This window comes from Macrobrachium rosenbergii, chromosome 18, assembly GCF_040412425.1.
Source record: "Macrobrachium rosenbergii isolate ZJJX-2024 chromosome 18, ASM4041242v1, whole genome shotgun sequence".
Lineage (NCBI taxonomy): Eukaryota > Metazoa > Arthropoda > Malacostraca > Decapoda > Palaemonidae > Macrobrachium > Macrobrachium rosenbergii.
The window spans coordinates 12,416,734-12,438,006 of NC_089758.1; the positions used below are offsets into that span (position 1 = coordinate 12,416,734).

General features: G+C 41.6%; 1 protein-coding gene across 1 annotated transcript; it reads left to right on the top strand.

The window, feature by feature from the left end:
• Positions 1-573: 573 nt before the first annotated feature.
• Positions 574-19,109, top strand: LOC136848114 (beta-1,3-galactosyltransferase 5-like). The gene is made up of 3 exons (XM_067120341.1): positions 574-752; positions 10,039-10,928; positions 18,667-19,109. The coding sequence occupies exons 2-3, from the start codon at positions 10,051-10,053 to the stop codon at positions 18,824-18,826; spliced, it is 1,038 nt and encodes a 345-aa protein (XP_066976442.1). The 5' UTR covers positions 574-752; positions 10,039-10,050; the 3' UTR covers positions 18,827-19,109.
• The last annotated feature ends 2,164 nt before the right edge of the window (positions 19,110-21,273 follow it).

Consider the following 21,273-nt stretch of genomic DNA (forward strand, 5'->3'; position numbering starts at 1 on the left):
GGTATCAGAAAGTTAATTCAAGATGGGAGTGAATGTTGCAGTGTAAGCAAAGATTTCGACTAGTGCTGATGTACCTGTGTAGGAATGTGGAACATAATGTTGACACTGAGAAAGTTTTCTTTACAGGTTGCAACCGATTCAGCAGTTAAAAGCATAAATTTGACAATGACCATTGTCTTGTTTTATCTCCAGCCGCTCCCAGTTAGCTGACAAGGCTTAAGATTGTGTTAAAAATTCGTTATTTTGAGCGAGAAGAAGAAATGAGCACGCATTAACCCGTTTGATTCGATAAAAGTCAAACAAAAATATTTATCGCCTTTGCTAACGGGAGGAGCGATTAGCTGGAGCAAGTCACGCTCCGCAGCAAATAACCACGCTTCTGATTTTGTTCCCTCGCACAACTCCAGAATTCAACACCACGCTGTGTAGTTCCTCCCTTTTTTAAAAGGTTAGTGCAACCTGCGTGCATTTCGACCCTTGCTGATAGATAAACGAAAACGTGAGCTTGCTGATAGATAAACGAAACCGTGAGCTTTTCCTGACCATTTTTTTTTTTTTTCTTTATAAGTTCAGGTGCCTGACACCTTCATGTTTACACGGAACACTTCAGTTTCCCCTGAGATTCGTTTCGAGCGTCGCAGATTCTGAGCCACGCCCACTGTCGATTTACCCACCCAACAGCAAAAGACGTGCAGTTCTTCTGGGAGACACTTCCTGTGCACATCAATAACATCTCGGGCGGGAATTAAAAGGTAATTCTCTCTCTCTCTCTCATTTAAGATTTCTCATCCAACCTAACTGGTGTATTTTGCATTTGTATATTTTGTTTGTGAAATGAACTCAACAAATCATCTCTCTCTCGGCTTGGGACGTTCAATAAAAAAAATCTAGTTATTCAGCTTAATGTCGATGATGAAAAATAATGTTCTGAGCAAAAATTTTCGGGGCGGTTGGTGATACTAGGGAAACGCTTCTCGTATACATCAAAGAGTTACCGTACACCTCTCGGGCGTTTGTAATGCGAGTGTACAGTGGATAAGTCTTATTTCAATGATCAAAAAGAAAACTTTCAGTGGCACTGTGTAAGAAAGAACAAGACACTTTTTATTTGCGGCTGTTTCCCATTTCATGTTTACAGGACTGTTTGTTCACAATGTGATAACCCAAAACGTAGTAAAGATTTAGATAATAGTTCACCGAAATAAGTCAATTTTTTTTCAGTTTTACATAGTTAAGGCTCCCAGAACCGAAAACAATTTATGTATTTGTCATTCTTACAAAGTTTTCTTTTAGGATGAACAAACGTGAAAAGCAAGAGAAAAATGCTGCCTTAACTACATGCATCCATGCATCCTGTGTATGTAAACACAGGGAATGTACAATATGTAGGCCTACCTGCAGTCATTTAAATGTCTACGTATTTTATTTGTGAACATAAGATTGTAATACATAAAAATGCATATAAGCAGGAATAGAGTACCAGTTCTCTTCGTCGAGCACTTTCAACTGGTTAGGAACGCAATTTTCAGCAATAATCGAAGTAGCGGGACCCAAGAGTAATTGTCTGAGAAAAAAAATCGTGCAGTCGTGTGTGATAATGTCATGATCACGGCGACTCATTGCGCTATAATTGTTCAAGTTGAAGTTCTCTGTCGAAAACAGTTAATTTCAGTAGTGACTTTTTGGGGTAGTTGGAGGGTCACAATTTACCCTTAATTTTTATCTAATTTAATTTGTCCCTGTGTCTTCTCAGATGATGGTGTTCTGTTGTTAGGATTAAAATCTTTGAGATAATCAACGTCTGTATTTACTGAGAACCGGAAGACTAACTTGTGCCCCACCCTCTCATGGAAGATAAATATATATTTCATACACACACACACACACACACACACACACACACACACACACACACACACACACACACACATATATATATATATATATATATATATATATATATATATATATATATATATATAATATATATGAGGTTCCAGAAGCCTGATTCTCAGCTTGTATTCTGGGGTGAGGCTGCCAGCCTCAAGACCTTCATTTCTACCATTGCAGGCATTCTCTGCAGTCAGCTAACTACTAGATGGTTAATTTACTGTGTAAACACACCCACAATAGATTTTAATGGAATGTGTGCATGCACATGCGCACAGACTCTCACATTTACATATGTATATGTGAGAGAGAGATGCGAAATAATGAGCAGGAAGACAAGTACTGCTACTTTATTGATGAAGTGAGCTGCTTATAAAGCGGCGTGCGGACGTCTGTGTACTTCGCAGAGACCACGGGTACAAAGATCTACAAGTGACCTAAGGTAAAACTAATTCTCTACAAAAACAGGACAGGTTCATACAGAAAACATAGTGATCAATGATGTCTGATGCATAACAAAAATACTTTGTTGCATGTACATAAAGCATGGTCATTTGGAAAGACAATAAAATATACAATTTACAATTATGGTGGAAAACATGTGTTCAGGCCAACCCCAGGTCGATGTGAAGTCACCGCAGAAAACGGGATGTTCACTATAGAGAATGCATTGAGCGGGGACTTTACACGCCGACGTCTGGAGGCGCGCACCAGGGGGCGGGCTCAGTAATGTTGATCCTCCTGAGCCGAAGGGCATGTCCTTCCACTTCAGCAACGTGATGGTTGTACGGTAGGCAGGGGTCTCGGGGTCAGCAGCCTGTTTGCGGGCAAGGTACTCGTAGTCGATCCCGAGCTGTACTGAGTCGAGCTCGATCCTCAAGAGGGCGTCAGCTACCGGGTTCTTCCTACCGGGGAGGTATTTGATGGTGCAGATGAATTCTGCGATGGCTGTGAGGTGCTGCTGCTGCCTAGAGGACCATGCGTCTCTCAACTTCGCGAAGGCGTGGACCAGTGGCTGGTGGTTGGTCCAGATTGTGAAGGGCGTTCCCTCCAGGAGGAACTTAAAGTGCTGTAACGCCTGGTATGCTGTGAAGAGTTCCCGGTTGAAGGTGCTGTAGTGGGACTCGGTGGGGCTTAGCCTCCTGCTGAAGAAGGCGATGGGCTGAGGGGTCCCCCTGATGCCTTGCTCCAGGACAGCTCTGCAAGCGACATCACTGGCGTCTGTCGTCAGCTGGAGGGTAGTGTTGGGGTTCTGGTGGGCCAAAGATGTTGCTTTGGCGAGGGCGGCCTTCATCAGGAGGAAGGCTTTTTGCTGGTCGGGGCCCCACACTAAGGATTTTGGACGTCCCTTAAGGACCTCTGTCAGGGGGGCCATAGTGTGAGCAATCCCCGAGATGAATCTTCTGTAGTAGTTGATCATCCCGAGGAATTCTTGTACAGCCCTGATGGAGGTAGGGGTGGGGAGCTTCTTGACGGCTTCGACCTTCAACGACATTGGGCGGATGCCCTCGGGATATCTTGTGGCCCAGGAATTCCACCTTCTCGATACCGAAGTTACACTTGTCGAACCTGACGACGAGGCCACTTTCCTGCAGGCGCTGCAGGACCTTCCGGATGTGTTGCAGGTGCTCCTCCTGGGATCTGGAAAAGATTAGGATATCGTCAACCTAGCAGACGCAGAAGTTCAGGTCCCCCAGGATGCTGTCCATCAACCTCTGGAAGGTCATGCCCGCGTTCCTCAGGCCAAAGGTGGAGAAGGCGAAGACGTAGGACCCGAAGGGCGTGACGATGGCGGTTTTGGGGATGTCCTCCGGCGTTAGTGGTACCTGAAAATATGACTTTGAAAGATCCATTTTTGAGAATATTTTGGCTCCGTGGAAAGAGGCCGTTAGGTCCTGCATGTTTGGCAGGGGCTAGTGGTTGGGCTCTTTTGCAAGGTTCAGCCGTCTGTAGTTGCCGCAAGGCCCCCAGGTGCCGTCCGCTTTCTGCACCATGTGAAGGAGGGAGGCCCAGGGGCTGGGAGTCTTCCTGCATATGCCCATTCTCTCCATTTCAGCGAAGGCCTTTTTGGCCTCCTGAAGGCGCTGCGGGGGAAGCCGTCGGAACTTTGCGTGCGTCTAGGGGCCTCTTCGTTTTGATGTAGTGGTATATCCCATGTTTGGCAGGAGCCCCGGGCATCTGGCGGAGCTCAGGCTTGAAGACCTCTGGGAACTCCTTCAGGAGGGAACCGTGCTGGTGGGACGCGACAGAACAGATGGCAAGTTCCTTGGGGCCTGGCGACAAGGGCAGGGACTGGCAGGAGTCAGTGTCCAACAGGCGTTTGCGGCCAACATCGACTGCCAGTCCGAGAAGGGCGAGGAAGTTCGCCCCTAGGAGTGGGGTCCTGACGTCGGCAGTGATGAATTGCCAGCTGTACCTCTGGCCAAGGATGGAGATCAACAGGAGCTTGGTGCTGCAGTAGAGGATGGGGGACCCATTCACGGCTGTCAGGGAGGCAGCTGGGTCCGGCGGGCATCTGCGGTCCTATCCTGAAGGCAGAAACACCGAACGCATGGCTCCAGCGTCGACTAACATCATCCTGCTGGAGATGGTGTCGCGGGCATAGAACCCTACTGTAAGGGGGGCCTGGGTGTTTCTGCTGCTGCCATGGCAGCCTGTGCGGTTGGCCAGCACCTCCTCCGTTTTTTAAAGGGAAGAAAGGGCAGGGGGCTTCACATCTCTGGGCAGCTCTCCTGAACCGCAGGTGGTAATAGCAAAGCCCTGGCCCCTCCCTCTTCTACTGGTGGGACGGCCTTTTCTGTTCGCAGACGTTGATGGGCTCCGTGGTGGGGTCCTCCAGCAGGAGGCAGTTGGCGGAGTGTGTGGGCGTGGTCTCTCTCTTGGCTGCCATCATGGAATCCATCAGCTGCTGCGCTACCCTGATTAGGTCCTCGACCGGCAGGGTGTATGTGTCTGAGATCTGCCCAAGGCCCTCTGGCAGTAGCTGCTGCAGGAAGATCTCCCTCGACAGGCTGATTTCTTTGCGCCTGCCGCTGCTGTCAGTCTCAGGGAGGAGGAGGAGGAGGTCCTGGAGGGCATGCCACGTTTCCAAGAGGTTTCCCTCCTGCCGGGGGTTGAGGGCGAGGTCGAGGGTGCGGGCAGCTCTCTTGGAGACCGGCAGGGAGCAGGTCTCAACGAAAGTGGATTTTAGTTCTTGGAAGGTGGTGGGGACCGACGTCGTCAATAACCACGGGGCGATCTTCCTATATATCTCCTCCGGGAGGGCGTTGATGGCGATGTCCGCCTTCAACACCTCATCCGTTAGGCCTGCTACCCTGAACTGCCCCTCGACCCTGTAGAACCAGGACGCTGCATTTTCCCTGGTAAATGGCAGCAGCCTTATTTGAAGGGCCATCTTTGGTTGGTCAGTCAGAGGGGTCATTGTGTGGGGTGCAGGTACCGGCGTGGAGGTGCGCGCGGTAGGGGGTTGCGAGAGGGAGGTGTCCGCCTCCGAGAAGTTCACAGTAATTTGTACATGGTTGGGAATGTCTGCATCCATGTTTATTTTGTGCTCTCACCTGGAGTGTGAGGGAATACTCGCGCCAATACACGCTGGGGGAGTGTGCCGTGTGGGTCTGCTAATGGCGCTGGCGACCTGCTGACGAGGGTTGGTAAACGCCCGAACGCTTTGTTAGAGCGCCGTAGTTAGTCCGTTAGGGGTGTGGGTAAGGTTCATCGGGCCAAGACTTAGTCGCCGTTTGGGTCCATTAATGGCTTCCGGGAACCACACCGGGGGTCACCACTGTGAGAGAGGTGCGAAATAATGAGCAGGAAGACAAGTACTGCTACTTTATTGATGAAGTGAGCTGCTTATAAAGCGGCGTGCGGACATCTGCATACTTCACAGAGACCACGGTACAAAGATTTACAGGTGACCTGAGGTAAAACTAATTCTCTACAAAAACAGGACAGGTTCATACAGAAAACATAGTGATCAATGATGTCTGATGCATAACAAAAATACTTTGTTACATGTACATAAAGCATGGTCATTTGGAAAGACAATAAAATATACAATTTACAATTATGGTGGAAAACATGTGTTCAGGCCAACCCCAGGTCGATGTGAAGTCACCGCAGAAAACGGGATGTTCACTATAGAGAACGCATTGAGCGGGGACTTTACACGCGCACACACATATTATATATATATATATGTATATATATATATATATATATATTATTGCAAGTAACCATCGGGCATATTTTGCAGATAGGCCTCGACTGCGGAATCTCTGGGCTCTATCCAAGTGCAGCCCCCCTTCTACCCCACTGCAATGTTTCCTGTTATGAAGACATTGTCAGCACAGAATATTTATTTTGTGTAGGATTCATTATTTTAGCAGGCCCTTATTATTACCTGCCCAGTAATTCGTCATCCTTCTGATTTGTGTTTGTTATGTAAATACAATTAGTTAAGAGAACCCTTGAGTTTATGTAATTTTCCCTCACATGAAGAAGGCCCGAAACCATAGATTTCCCTTGTTTGTCTACGAATTGTCCTAATAGTGAGTCAGATGTGTAATAAATAAAATGAACTCCGTTGACGCCCAGAATCAATTAAGTATCCCTCGGACATTTGTAGCAATATATATATATATATTATTAGAAGTTACAAGAAGTCACTGCACAGCCGCCCTTGAATTTGCCCTTAGTTTATTGAGAATAGAATCGTCGCTGCATAGCCAATCCCAGTTGACCTAGATATCAAAACACACAAAATTTATCAACACTTCGATCTGTCCCCTTCCTTTACCTGAAACAGATATTTAGATGGCACGGTCGAAAAGGGCAAAGATAAGAGGCTGGGTGCCACTCCCTTAAGCAGCTTAGCCCAACTAAGCTGCTTAAAACAACCTTTCTAAAGGCAGGTTAAGCCAGCTGAATTGCCTCTCCATAGGACACCTGGAAAGACAAACAGATGCCGGGACACCTGGCAAATGACACATCTTTTGCACATAGTCACCAGACTTGGCCGATCTTTGCACTCGATCACTACCCTCAGCCGAGGCCTTAAAAGGAGAGGACAGGAGACACCTCAGCAGTCAGTCATGGGGCAGCAGTGAGTTAGATATGGGCAGTTAGCAGTTAACCGGCAGTTCACCAGAGAAATCATACGTGTGTGAGAGGTGCTGAGAAGCCCCCCCCCCATCCACCCGACTCCAGACTCGTTACTATCTCTACAGTCGTCCTCGAGTGGAACGTCCAAGTGATAGTGTGCAGGACCATACGTGTGATTGTCCCTCATCATCCTTCGCCAGAGACCCGCTTCCCCTAAGGTAAAGTCTGAGTAAAGACTTTTCAGTCACAACAGTTTGCCCTTTAGAAGTGTTATTGGGTGCCAGTGTTCTACCTCTATCCTTGTGCCATTTTATCCAGTGCCATTGCCAATGTTCTGTGTTCAAGTGTAAAGTGTTCATTCATTCCTCGAGTCCTTGGCACTATCAGTGCAGCCTCGAGTCATTGTAGGCATTATATTTTCCTTTACTGGCATGTAATGTGTAACTCTCTATTGCAGAGGGCCGTTGCCGTGGACTCATCTTGGACTGTGCCTTGCCATCATTCAAGACTTCAGTAGGAAGATCTTTAGGAGTTGCAAGCCTCCTTATAATTCATTTAACCCCTTTCCTTTTTTATTCCTTTTGTAAATATAATTACTTAATTCAACCAAAGTGTTTATGTAACATTCCCTCACGAAGTAGAGCCCTAAGTTCATTGAATCATCCCCATTTTTCTTTTTTTTTTATGATTTCCCTTAATGTAAAGTCAGATTTCCAAGGCCAAATTAAAGAAAGATCTGTTGCCGGCCTGTAAAGCTTCTTACGAATCTAGAAATCCAGGGAAATACTTGAAGATAGATATATATATATATATATATATATATATATATATATATATATATATATATATATATATATATATATATATATATATATATATATATATATATATATATATATATATATATATATATATATATATATATATATATATATATATATATATATATATATATATATATATATATATATATATATATATATATATATATATATATATATATATATATATATATATATATATATATATATATATATATATATATATATATATATATATATATATATATATATATATATATATATATATATATATATATATATATATATATCAGGGGACATTCAGATTGTGAATAAGAGCTGTAAATGATAGATAGGTTTGTATAAAAATATATTTTTACATGGTTTTTTTTTTAACCTACTGCTGCGTCTGTCTGTCAGTCGTCAAATCTTGTAACTCAATTTTCGACCTGTTCCCTTCGTCCGATGGACTTGAAATTTTGCTTGGTTACTCAATCCCGGTGACAATACAACCCTCCATGATCAGTAGGTCAGCAGTGACCTCTAGTAACCCTACAGTGACCTCCCCCAGTTTCTCAGGATTTGTATAAAACTCTTAGGATTTTTCACAACTTTGACTCGGTAGAATGTGTCCTCTATATAACCCCTCCACCTTCCCTCTTCCATCCCCCTCCTCCTTCCAAAGCACACGATTAAGTGTTAATTTAGCTGTGTCCTCCCCTCCCCTTCCCTCTTCCCTCTTCCCTCATCCTCCCCTTCCCTCTTCCATCCACTTCCCCCACCCATCTCCCTCCCCCTCCCCAAGCACACGATCAAGTGTTAATTTAGCTGTGTCCTTCACCTTCCCTTCCCTCTTCCATCCCCTATCCCCCTTCCCCTCCCCTCTCCTCCTTCCCCTTCCAGTGCATAAGATCAAATGTTAATTTAGCTGTGTTTTCCCCTCCCCTTCCCTCTTCCATCCCTTTTCCCTCCCTTCCCCTCCCCTTCCAGAGCATGGATCAAATGTTAATTTACTGTGTCCTCCTCCTCCTCCCCTTCCCTCTTCCATCCCCTCCCCTCCCCCTCCCCCTTCCGGAGCATACGATCAAGTGTTAATTTAGCTGTGTCCTCCCCTCCCCTTTCGTCTTCCATCCCCTGCACTTTCACCTTCCCTCCCCTCTCCTCCACCTATTCTTCCCTTTATCCTCCCCTCCCTTTCCCCTTCCCCTCCCCTCCCCGTTTCCCCTTCTGGAGCACATGATCAAGTGTTAATTTAGCTGTCTCCCTCCTTCCCTCTTCTATCCCACTCAGCTTCCCCTCCCAGCACACTTCCCCTCCCCTCCCATTCCCTTCCCCCTTCCTTAACTCCTTTCCCTCCCCTACTCCTTCTTCCGCCACCCCTCCCACTCTCTCACCTTCCATCTTCCCTCCCTCTCCCCTTCCCCTTCCCACTTCCCTCCTCTTCCTTCTTCCATCCCCTCCCCTCCAATTTCCCCTTCCCCCCTCATGTCCCTACTCCCTAATCTCTTCCCTCCCTTCCCTTCCCCTCCCCTTCTCTCACCCTCCCCTGTAAACGATGTCAGTTTCGTTAACTTCAATCATAAATCGGTCACAATTTCTGTCAAAACTAAGAAGTATAAAATAAAAAAACTATAAAAAGAATTTTATAGGCATGCTTTTATTAAAATGCAAAAAAAAAAATTAAAAAAATTATTTTTTGAGACACCAGCATTTTCTTACAATTAATCATGTCCATAAAAATAAAAGCGTGGGCCCCAAACATGGAAGGAATTGCTACAAGAAAAGAGATAGATTTTTGTACTTCTTGTAGCAATTCCTTCCATGTTTTGGGGCCCACACTTTTATTTTTGTAGACATAACTAATTGTAAGAAAATCCTGGTTTCTCAAAAAATTATTTTTTACTTTTTGGTGCAAAATTTTTACAAATATTTTTTTATATATTATGAAAAGTTAATACTGTACTTACATAAACTTCATAGTAACTGTGTATATTTGGTTTCTCATGTCATGTTCATATTTAGTTACTGCAATTACAGTAGTTTGGTTTCTAGTTTCACTTATGGTAAAGAGACTTGGGAGACCAGTAACAGGATAAACATTATTGTTGCTTTACACTCTAACAAAACATAATGTGCAAAATACGGTGGACTCTCATTTCTGAGGTATTTATAGATACTCTTTTTTTATGCCTGTATGAATTTTCATAAAAATATATATGCACTTTGTGTTGACTGTGTTATCTTTAAGTTTGCAGACAACATGTTTGGCAGCCGCTCTACTCCTCGTCGGCTTTTGGCAGCTCTTGGGTCAACGGTGTTGATAGGACTTGTTCTTACTATTCTCATCACTATGGCGCCTTCTGTTCATGATGATCGGCATGCCCGCAGTCTCTTCCTTGCCATAATAAATAAAACAACAGTTCCAGTCAGTGATCAAGATTTCATCTATGGCTGGCCATATGCCCTGAAAATTAACGAGCCAGAAACTTGTAAAAACCAGGACGTTTACTTGTTGAATGCTGTCACTTCCAATCCATCACAAGTGTATCACAGAGAACTTATCCGAAAAATGTGGGGAAGAAAGTACATGGCCAGGAATCTAAAAATTAGGACTGTGTTCATAGTGGGCACCATACCTTCCCAGATAACACAAAAACACCTAACTGAGGAAAGCACTAAATATAGAGACATCATTCAGTTTGATTTTCTAGAGACAAGAAAGAATCTGACCATTAAATCTTTGGCAGCAGTGCATTGGTTCAGAGCTTTCTGCCCAAATGCTACATGGATCTTGAAGAGTGATGTAGATGCTTACATTAATTTTTGGGCATTGATTGAAGTCTTAAGGCCACTGAACAACACAAAGGATGCTGTATGTGCCAGATCTTTATCTAGGACCGTATGCAGAGAAGTGACAAAATGGGGTTGCTATGAACATTATGTGGTTAGTCGTGATGAATATCCTGATGATGTTTATCCGCCATACTGTCAAGGTTACTCTTACATTTTACACAGCGACTTTGCAGACAAAATGCTGGAACAGGATCAGAAGAGAACTAAGCCACCTTTTTGGCTAGAAGACGTGTATGTTACTGGACTGTTAACTCGCCATCTTAACCCAAGGTGGTTTGATGTAAGGTAGGTTTTTACTATTTTTCAGATTAGTGTAACTAAATTAAAAATGTGCACTGCTCATTCTAATGGAAAGTAACTGCTGTTGTTTTCTAAAACTGTAATTTGTTCTTTGAGTTTTTAATTCCTCCACCAGCAGTTTATAATTTACCACTTTATTCAAGTTTCATCATTCTTCAAAAACTTGTGTTATCTGATATATTTTTTAAAAATGAGCCTTACCTCTCCGTTACATAGCTTTTACTCCCGTGCCAGCGGGAGTTCGACAGATGAAAAAAAAAAAACGAGAACACTTAGTTTGCTATGAATATCCCTCTTCTATCCAAGGTGGGTATAAGAAAGGCAGTTGCATCTGGAGCGGAAGGAAATTGACTAGTCGGCATCTTGTCTCGCAAAAAAACAGAAGAACACTTTAATTTACTTAGAAGAATCTCATGAGAGACCCGATTTAAAATAATGAACAAATTTTCTTTCTCAAAATTACATCCCATGGCGTTTGCCTGCCTAGGCCACTCCCCTTTTAAATCAGGGTTGTGCATTGACGGAAATTCGTATGCTAAATAGATAAAGATGTCATACACAAATTTCCTTGTTTTTCTGATTTATGTGACAGGTAGCGATAGCACAAGACACCATGAATTAGCTATGTTAAAATGTCAACACAATTAAGGAGACCGTATTCCTGCTTTGACAGCTGACAGATGACGAGCATGGTGTAAATGGGGCAGAGCTTAGTGATGTTACCAGAGTAACGTCATAGATGGCCAATCAGGACAAAGAAGTTTTCAATTACGGCTTGTTTTTTTTTTTATCCTTGTCAGTATCAGTATCAGGAGTGCAACAAAAAAATTACACTTTGTTAAGGCGTGCGAAGCTATTTTCATTGTTGTGAAACTTAAAAAAACAAACAAGTAAAATCATATTTTGGTTTATGTTACCATAGCGCTCAATGTGGATGACACTACCTCATTCTCTAGATACCATGCCTCTGTCCAAGGTATTATGTAAGAGACCGCATTGGCGGTCTTACGGGCGCACGTGCGTGAATCATCCATCGGAGAAAACAAGACAAAGCATCCTGCTTTCTCTCTCTCCCTTCCTTGCGTCACCTGGAAGGGACCGCTCGAAGGAACGCAACTTCTACCATATATATTTCTGTCTGTTTCTCTCTAACCATTGTTGTCTCAATTCATGCACAATCACCACTACTTGCATTGCCATGCAAGCATTCCAATCACGTACTCATAATGTTCCACCGAATCTTCTATGTCAAACTGTATGTATGTTTCTGCTTGTGAAGACGCCAAACGTCTCGCCATTTCACATATATTATGCTACTGCATTGTATTCATTAATCTGTCTCGAATCCCATGCAAATGTGTCATCCACATTGAGCGCTGTGGTAACACAAACCAAAATATGATTTTTACCCGTTTGTTTTTTAAATTTCACTGTAATAAAAATAGCTTCACAAGCTTACACGAAAGTGTAGATTTTTTGTTGCACTCCTGATACTGATACTAATACTTACAATGATTATAAGATAAAAAACAAGTTGTAATTGAAAACTTCTTTGCCCTGATTGGCTGTCTATGACACCATTCTGGTGACATCACTAACCTCTGCCCCATTTATACCATGCTCGTCGTCTGTCAGTTGTCAAAGCGGGAAAGCAGTCTTTTTAATTGTGTTGACATTTTAACATACCTAAATTATGGTGTCTTGTGCTACTGCTACGTGCCACATAAATCAGAAAAACAAGGAAATTTGTGTATGACGTCTTCATCCGTTTAGCAGACGAACTTCCGTCAATGCACAGCCCTGGTGTAAAGGGAGCGTGGCCTAGGCAGGCGAGTGCCAGAGCTGAGACAAGACGCTGATTAGTCAATTTCCTTCCGTTACAGATGCAACCACCTTACTTATACCCACCTTGGCTTCTATCCATTTACTTTCCCCAACCCCAACGGGGGGGGGGGGTGTTTGGAAGATGCGCTCAGTTTTTGTTTGCGTGTTCTTTTATTTTTTAAATATTGATTCGGTACGATCCTGTACCGTAAGAATTGCCTTTATAGGCACTATTCCAGTTTTGTTACCCTCATGATATGTTTTGCTGAGGGAAAAGTTATGATTGGATAACTGCATGAATCGTAACGGAATGAAATGTGGTAATTGATTGTTAATGGAGAGATCTTGTTAGGTTATAGAAACAACTACTGTGTATAGATAATACTAGTAAGACTTGAGTTGAAGAGAGGCATGTCTTGTCTGCTTTCCCATTCAGTAACTGGTTAGGTCCTCTGCTACTTCTCTTCGATCTGTTACTCCAAATGAGCTTTCCATTGATTCAGGGCATTAGATTTGATAGGCGGAGTAATTTTTTATTGTTATTATTATTAGCGTTTTATTTTTGTGCCGACCCTCCAGAGAGTTCAGGTAAGTTTGGGTTGTTTCCTGCATTGGAGGAAGGGTCAGTGCTCCAGCTTTTTATTGCCTTGTCCTTGGAATATCCTGTCTCACTCCCTTGTTCCCTCATGACTCAGAGTGACAGGGAACTGGGACGTCAGAAAGTGATGCGGATTTGTGCCCACTGTCCCCTTCCTCTGCTCTGTTCAGTATGGTATGGCACCAGGTCTGATATTAGTCACGTAAGGAATTTGTATTCGTGTAGAAATAAAATTCATAGCTGCCTTAGCTTATGTATATATATATATATATATATATATATATATATATATATATATATATATATATATATATATATATATATATATATATATAATGTATATATATATTTCAGCATTTTCAGCAATGTTAGTTAACTATGAAACCTTACATCTACCTTTTTATGATTGGAGGAGAGATCCTTATTAATTTTAAAGAATTCAAGGAATACAGGATGTTCCTAGCGGTACCTTGGTGTCTTAGGAGGAATGATCATGGTTTCTATTGCCTTTTTAGTATTTTTCCCTAGAACTCATACTTGGGAAAGTTCTTCTAAAACTTCCACTTGCTGAAGTTTTCCAAGTTTCCTCATGATTCAGATATTCACGTGGACACCATAACCATCTTGTGCTGAGTGATGTTTGTCTGGTGTGGACTGAGGATCTTTCCTAAGTTGGTAAGAGGTTCATCTACTAATGTTTTCAGAGGCAGTGGTTAGTTTCTCTCTTCTGGAGTTGGGCTGGAGGTATTTCCTGAGCATGTACCTCTATAGTTCTTAGTTTCCTAGTTACTCTAAATGCTGTCAGTTCCAGCTATTAGAGTTTTTAGGTCTTTGTCTAATATTTTATAGGTAATGATATACTAGACATTGCTAGCAACCTGCACCACGGGAGGTCTTAGGTCGGGTGTAATTAAGGTGCCTGGTACACCATAACTCTTTTTGGGAACCTTGATTGTTTCAGTTTTTGCCTCTTAAGCTGTTTGAGTCTAGTAAAAGCCTCTTAAAGAAATTAACCCTCTCTTTGTAGTCCTAGGACCTGTGATATGGTAAGAGAATTACAAGTGCATTGAAGATACTAGTCTTTTGTCCCTGACCTAAGTTGTGAACAAAATATCTATTTTGCAGTTTTTCCCTGTCAGGGTTGTTAAATGCAAACTGGACCTTATTTAAGGATAATGAGTTTGACACACTTACAAGCCTCTTAGAGATATTAATCATTTTATGTTTGAGGAGGAGCAAACACTGGTAGTTGATCAAATTACCACACAACCTCATCCTGAGTTACCTTTGCTGGAGGTAATTATTCATTATCAAAATTTTAGTGGATGTACTCAGTCACTGAGATAAGTAATAGTAATGGAAGGTACTCAGCATCCAAAGGCTGGCTGTACACAGTGGGCCATGGGCATCCCCTGTTATGTACTTGTTTGAGACTAAAGGAAGTCTTCTTTTTACCAAATTTTGGTTTACCATTACAAGGTCCTCTAACTTGGGCAGGTACACCAAATTGTTCCCTTGGTAGATCTAGACTGTAATTTCTTTCCTACTCTTGCTAGGTTTCAGAAAGTCATCAGTGTATTAGGGCAACTTGGTAAGTTGTCTCTTGGCGTTGATTAACCCAGGTGACCAGGGAAGGCTGAGTTTCCAGTTTCTTTCAGTGGTGGACACAAGCAACTGAGAGATGAAAAGTTTTCATTACAATCTCTCAAGCTACAGATGACTGCCTGGTATGGTCCATGGTTCTGGTGAACTCTAGGCGGGATCTCACGGTAATGCCATCATCAGTGCTGGGAGAGAGTCTACTAATCGATTCTTCCAACACCAGTGGTCAGGTTGTAAGTCATGGTCCCACGTTAAGGGGTTTTTTCCAGTACCAATACCTCTGTAAACAACATGGTTAGGCTGCTGTTGGTTCTCAAACATGAGGAAACTTCTTGGTAGCAGCTTTTAAGGCTAAAGTGCCAGTTGGCTTTGGCTATACACTTGTCGGAAGACAAAGAAATCTACATGTTTTTCAAGGTGTTAAAGTGGAGTTTCCCAGGTCTCTGCTGTGCACTTCGCCTTGGAATCTGTATGCGGTTTTTCAGTTCATTATTTTGTCAACCTTTGAAATGTTTAGAACTAGCTCCTTGTAAAAAAGTCTCTATGGAAACTTCACAGTAGCCTTAGACCCAGCTAAAGAGTTAGAGAGCCACAATCTTAGATAATATAGGCCTTGCTAAGACACGGCAATTATCTTTGCCTTATTTTAAGCTAAGTACAGTTTTGGGCTAGGCCCTCACCTACAACAGTATCTTTACCTAGCCTGGAGTCACTAGGGTTGAGGAACTTGACCCCTTGGGGTTCCAGTACTGTCTGTAAGGATTGTTGGAATTGCGCTAACTGAGTTAAACCTGATGTAAAGGTTTTGTCTTGAGTTATATGGAAACCGGAGTTTCCTAAGAGTAGAAATGCAGCGTCCTTTTCATTGGTCTTTGGTTAAGGACTTTCATGCTAATTTCTGTCCTTAATGGAAGGTAAGTCACTGGACATGTGAGCAATGCTACAACTTTTAAATATGAAAATTTATCCTTGGATAAGATACTGAAGTCACACAGTGGCATGGTCTCTTGTACTTGCTTTGACTTACCTTCATGGTGCGGAGATTAAATACGATAATTGCAGAACATTTACTCCTCTGCTTTGTGCAGGGGATATTAGGTCCCGAATCGATAGGTTGTCTATTTTTGGTCTACTAGCTTTTAAACGTGGTTGTGGTTTTTGGAAAGCTTGGAGGTACCCAGTGTTGAGTATTAGAAGCATACCTTCTTGCACATATGTACTTGTTAGTTATCCATCATTGGCTCTGCAGGGTTTTGGCACAGTAACCTTACCCCTCCTTTTCGCTGAAGGGGGCATCCTCCAAAGAGACCTCAGTTGTCTTCATGATGAGGATCTTGTACCCGAGTGACAGTCCTCCTAAGGCGGCAGTAATAGCCTGTGGACTGGTTCTCTGGTTAAAACAAACACTTATGTAGAAATATTTTGTTACTAAGTAGCCTTTAAGGTTGGCTGATTTTCACTTTGCCCACCTCCTGTTTCAAATGTGGGAATTACCTAAGATTAGTTGTTTAACTGCTTACCTTTCCATTATATAAATTGCCCTCCCTACCTCCCCACTTTCAAAATGGACAGAAGTAGACTGCTGGCTACGGGTTTGTACCTATTAATCCCCTGGTAAGTAGATGTATAGAAGAATATTCATAGAAAACTTGAGTGTTCTCCTTTTTTTGTTTTCCAATCTGTCGAACTCCCGCTGGTGCGGAAGTAAAAGCTATATAATGGAGGTAAGTATTTAAGAAATAAATCTTAAATTAAATCTTTATATTTTTTATTATTGAGCATTCTCTTTATACAATTTACCCATAAATAATTGTAATATCAGCAAACATACTGCTGGGACAGTTAAAACAATTACAGATTAATATTTGAAGAAGATATCTACAGTCTATGGTATAGGCCATGAACTTTCCTTTGCAAATAGGTTAATATTTTGATATGTCCATTTGCAGCAATTGTAGGTTACGATCAGTGGAATAGTAAATGACTAGTTCCTTTTCTTAGATATTTACAAATGAAAACCCATGTTAGACTACCATTCTCTGTTAATCACACCTTTGGATTTAGAGTAATCATCTGCTGGACTTGACAAAGCAGCACTATAGTTAATGAATTTTGAACACATTGGCTCGAGTGTCTCCTTGTTAATTTATTAAACCTTTTAGATTCATAGTGAGTTCCAAGGCTCCTCCGTAGTAAGACACTGTCAGTTCTGGATGAAAGCTTTTGAGCTTAGAGATATTGTTTTCTATTGCTTGCTGTGCATTTATTTTTCATGATATAATGCTGGTATGATCTCATAGTTCCATAATTGCAGGTTTTGTTGCATTTAAAAATGAAAAACAAATTATAAACTCAGAAGAGGTATGGAAGTTAGTTGAAATCATAAATTTATTACTTTTCATAAAAAGATTCGTAAATTGTTTTGCATCACAATAATGTATGATAAATTGCTGCTGTTTCTAAATGTTACTGCATATAAGAAAATATAGGGAAACAGGCAAAAAATTTTTATTCTATTTAGAACTGGTTTTAGTGATAACTACCCTTTGAACTGCCAATATATTTGTGGGAGATGAACTAATGTTATCTGACAGCAGAATATTATTTTTTTTTATTTCCCAGAATCCCAGTAAATTCATATCTCTTGAGGTGTACATTAGTTTCTGACTTCCTAAACTATACCGTACTGATAAAAGCCTACAGGAAAATGTTTATGATGACTGTAACAAACTTTATTGTAGGCTTTATAACAAATTTGATTCTAGATTTTTTTTATTCAAAAGAATTAAACTTATTTGATTGGTATATTTTTATTCACAAGAATTACACATACTGTATGTAGGCTTAATTGAAACTGGCACCTTGAGAATTTGATTACTGATAACGGTAAAAAGGCTAAGTTTTAAATTTAGGTGTAGTTGATAGTAGAAGCTCCTCAGAAATTGCATGAACTTTGCAAATTAGGTCTAAAGATGTTTAAAAGAGCCAATAAAGATGTTTAAAAGAGCCAAACAATGAGTATGGAGGTAAATTGATATATACACGTGACGTTCATGTTTGACGGTATGGAAAGGGACAAAGCTGGCACTGGCTGTGCTGTCATTCAAGTGAGCAGGAAATGCTTTAACCGTAAATAACCTGGTTGATACTCAGATGCATGTCTTAATTGTATATATATCTGCTCACAGTTGATTGATTGATTGATTATGAAATTTAGGTCTTGAAGACCAAGCACCGGAACCCATCAGGATTATTCAGCGCCATAATGAAGGTGAAATATATAAATTAATGATATGATTGATAATGAATAGGTGAATGATGACATACTAATAAAATTCAGTGTTAAAATATGGACATAAAAAATGAAGAATGATATTAGATAGAACCAGCAAAAAAATAAATATATATTACACTTTTATATTCAAAATATATACTTAGTATATAAAATAAATGTGACTAAAATCTTTATTAAATATTTGTAGAAATACAGATCAAGTTAGTCCTTCATTGGATTCTCAATACAAAATCTGTGTAGTGCACATCTTTTTCTGTCTGTTTGAATGCCAAAATGATAATCTTCAAGAGCCAGTTTTTGCAAAAATTTATAATCTCTATACTCAGCAGCTTTTTCTATCTGTTTGAATGCCAAAATGATAATCTTCAAGAGCCTTTGTGTGCAAAACTTTATTCGCATTTCAGGCGTCAGAGTGAAGTAGTACCAGAAATCCTCCAGCCAGAATACTACAATGGAACAATGCTGTTCATTCATGACCTTGATGGACAAATAGGTCAAGGAGCAACTTTGTATGTATGGAATAAGACTTTAGAACACTATAATGTTACGACTCTGTTATTGTGACTTTTAGTTTTGTAGGTTATGCCATCCCTATTATGGCTTGTAATTACAAGCCATGTTAGGGATTATGTATAATAGTCCTTTTTAATTAACAGGCAGATAAATAAACTTCAGTGTACTTGTCTTTAAATTTTTTAATATTATATCATTACAGAAGAGAAATTCCTTTTAAAACTTTTATCACAAATGAAAAAATTTATATTCTACCTCAGTTCCTACTTCAGGTACAGTTATTCTACGTTTTATTATACTATTTTGAAAAATACACTGCACTAACAAATAATTGTCATAAGACTTTTAAATTCTTCATCACAAGGTTTTATAAGTGAACTACCACATTTAGAACTAGAATAGTAAGGACATAATTATAAATAAAACTCCGTTATAGCTATTATCAGAATGGCTGTAGAAAGGCTGCATGCTAAAATGCCAAATTTTTTACGTAATTTGTATTTTTCCTTGGTGTATAAATCTTAGCCTTTCATATAAGGAATATCCTGCTGCATCTGCACTAGACTGGATAGCAAGGAAGGTAACCGAGGAGGGGCCATGCTCTCGGACCCATGCCAAACGTTGCTTCTTAGTCAAAGATGATGCAACTGTGCAACATCAGGGAATGCAGTGAGGTGGCTGAGGCAGGCAAAGCCTACATGAAAGGCTGCAGGTTGTATACCTAGGAAAAATGCAATATATTTTTTTTAAATGTCATTTGTTCTTACAGGGTTACATTGTGTCTTTCATATATGGAGACTCACTCCTGAGATTGGAAGTACGTCCTATGTCCAAGGACAAGGACCTGCTGCTCCTGCCAGTGCCAAAGAAAGCCATGAGCACAGGAGACAGAAGGAGAATTACTTGATAAAAGATAAAACTTTGTAGGATCATTGGAAAACCTTTACTTTCTGCAGGGAAAGTCACCTTGGTTGGCAGTTTTCCTTAACTATTGTAAGGTAATGAATTACAGGAAAACTCTACCATGGGCCCTTCCTTATCATGGAGAGAAAGAGGCAGAGGGCAAACACATCCTAACTGATAGGACAAGCAACTGTAGCATACTTACCTGGTACTCGTTCAGATCCAGCTTATACCTCAGCATGAATGCTCTAAAATATCGAATTAAAGAAAAATTTGTATTTATCCTAACATATGAACCTATGCCTTCATATATATTGAGTAATTGCTTCAACTGTTTTTGAGTCATCTCTTGAAAATAAAATCTTAATGCTATACCTGGGTCACGTGTGACCTGGATTGACCTACCCTTGTCCATTATACAAGTCAGCCTTGCTCTTCCTCCTAGACGGACTGAAAGATCGAAACTATGTGGGGTGGTACAAGGAGAGTAAATTTCCCTATATGAAAGCGTAGGTTTGTATATTAAGAAAAATGCAAATTTCTTTTTGATTTGGTATTTGTTCTGACATATATGAACCTATGCTTTAGTATATATGGAGCCTCACCTGAAGGTGGAAGGACACTCTCTCTCGGGTGACCATGTGGGAGTGCTCCTACCAGGTACCCCAAGGGCATGCAATGGGTGAATGCTGTGTGTACTATACTCACCATGGGCCTCATGATGTTTCCAGTGACACTGTCTCCCCTCCAGACAGAGCTCGTAGGGCTCCATGGCGTCATATGACCTGCTGCGCCACCGCTACCAACCCAGGATGAAGGTATCTAAGAAATTGTATGCTATATCCTTGAGGTAGAAAGAGGTGAATGTCATCTGCCTCTTCCAGACCCCAGCCTGTAGGACCTGACTGACCGAGTGGTTTTTCTTAAATGCTGCAGGTGGTCCTATCCCTCTGATATCATGAGCCCTGACTGGTTGCATCTGGATCTCCCTACAGTCCAAGTGGTATGCCCTCATGATTACCTCTCTCAGCCAGAAGGAGGTGGTGTTCCTTGAAATTTCTCGCTTCTCCCAACCTGTACTTGAGAAAAGTCTCTGACAGGCCGGTCTGTGGAGGGCTGTACGTTTGAGGTAGGCTCTCAAGGCTCTCACTGGGCATAGCAACATCTTGTCCTCTTCACCCCTACGAAGTCCTTTTATGAGGGGACGGAAAAACCATCGAACCTTGGGTTGTGTGCGGCGGGGTTCGGGGTCTTTGCCACAAACTCAGGGGAGAAGGTGAAGCCAATCGACATTCACCCATGAGTATGGGTAATGTTGTATGAGTGGGCATGCAGTTCTCCCACCCTCTTCATTGAAGCCAATGCCAACAGAAAAACTGCTTCAAGGGTCAAGTCCCAGTCTGGCACCCTTCTGAGTGGTTCATAGGGTGGTTGTCTCAGGGAGGCCAGGACCTTGGTTACACTCCACTCTGGGGGTTTCATTTCACAAGGGGAGCAACTCTTCTTGAAGTTTCTGATCAAGTCTGACAGCTCCCCATGATGTTGCAAGGTCTATGCCCCTCAGTTTAAACACAGAAGAGAAGTTCCACCACATC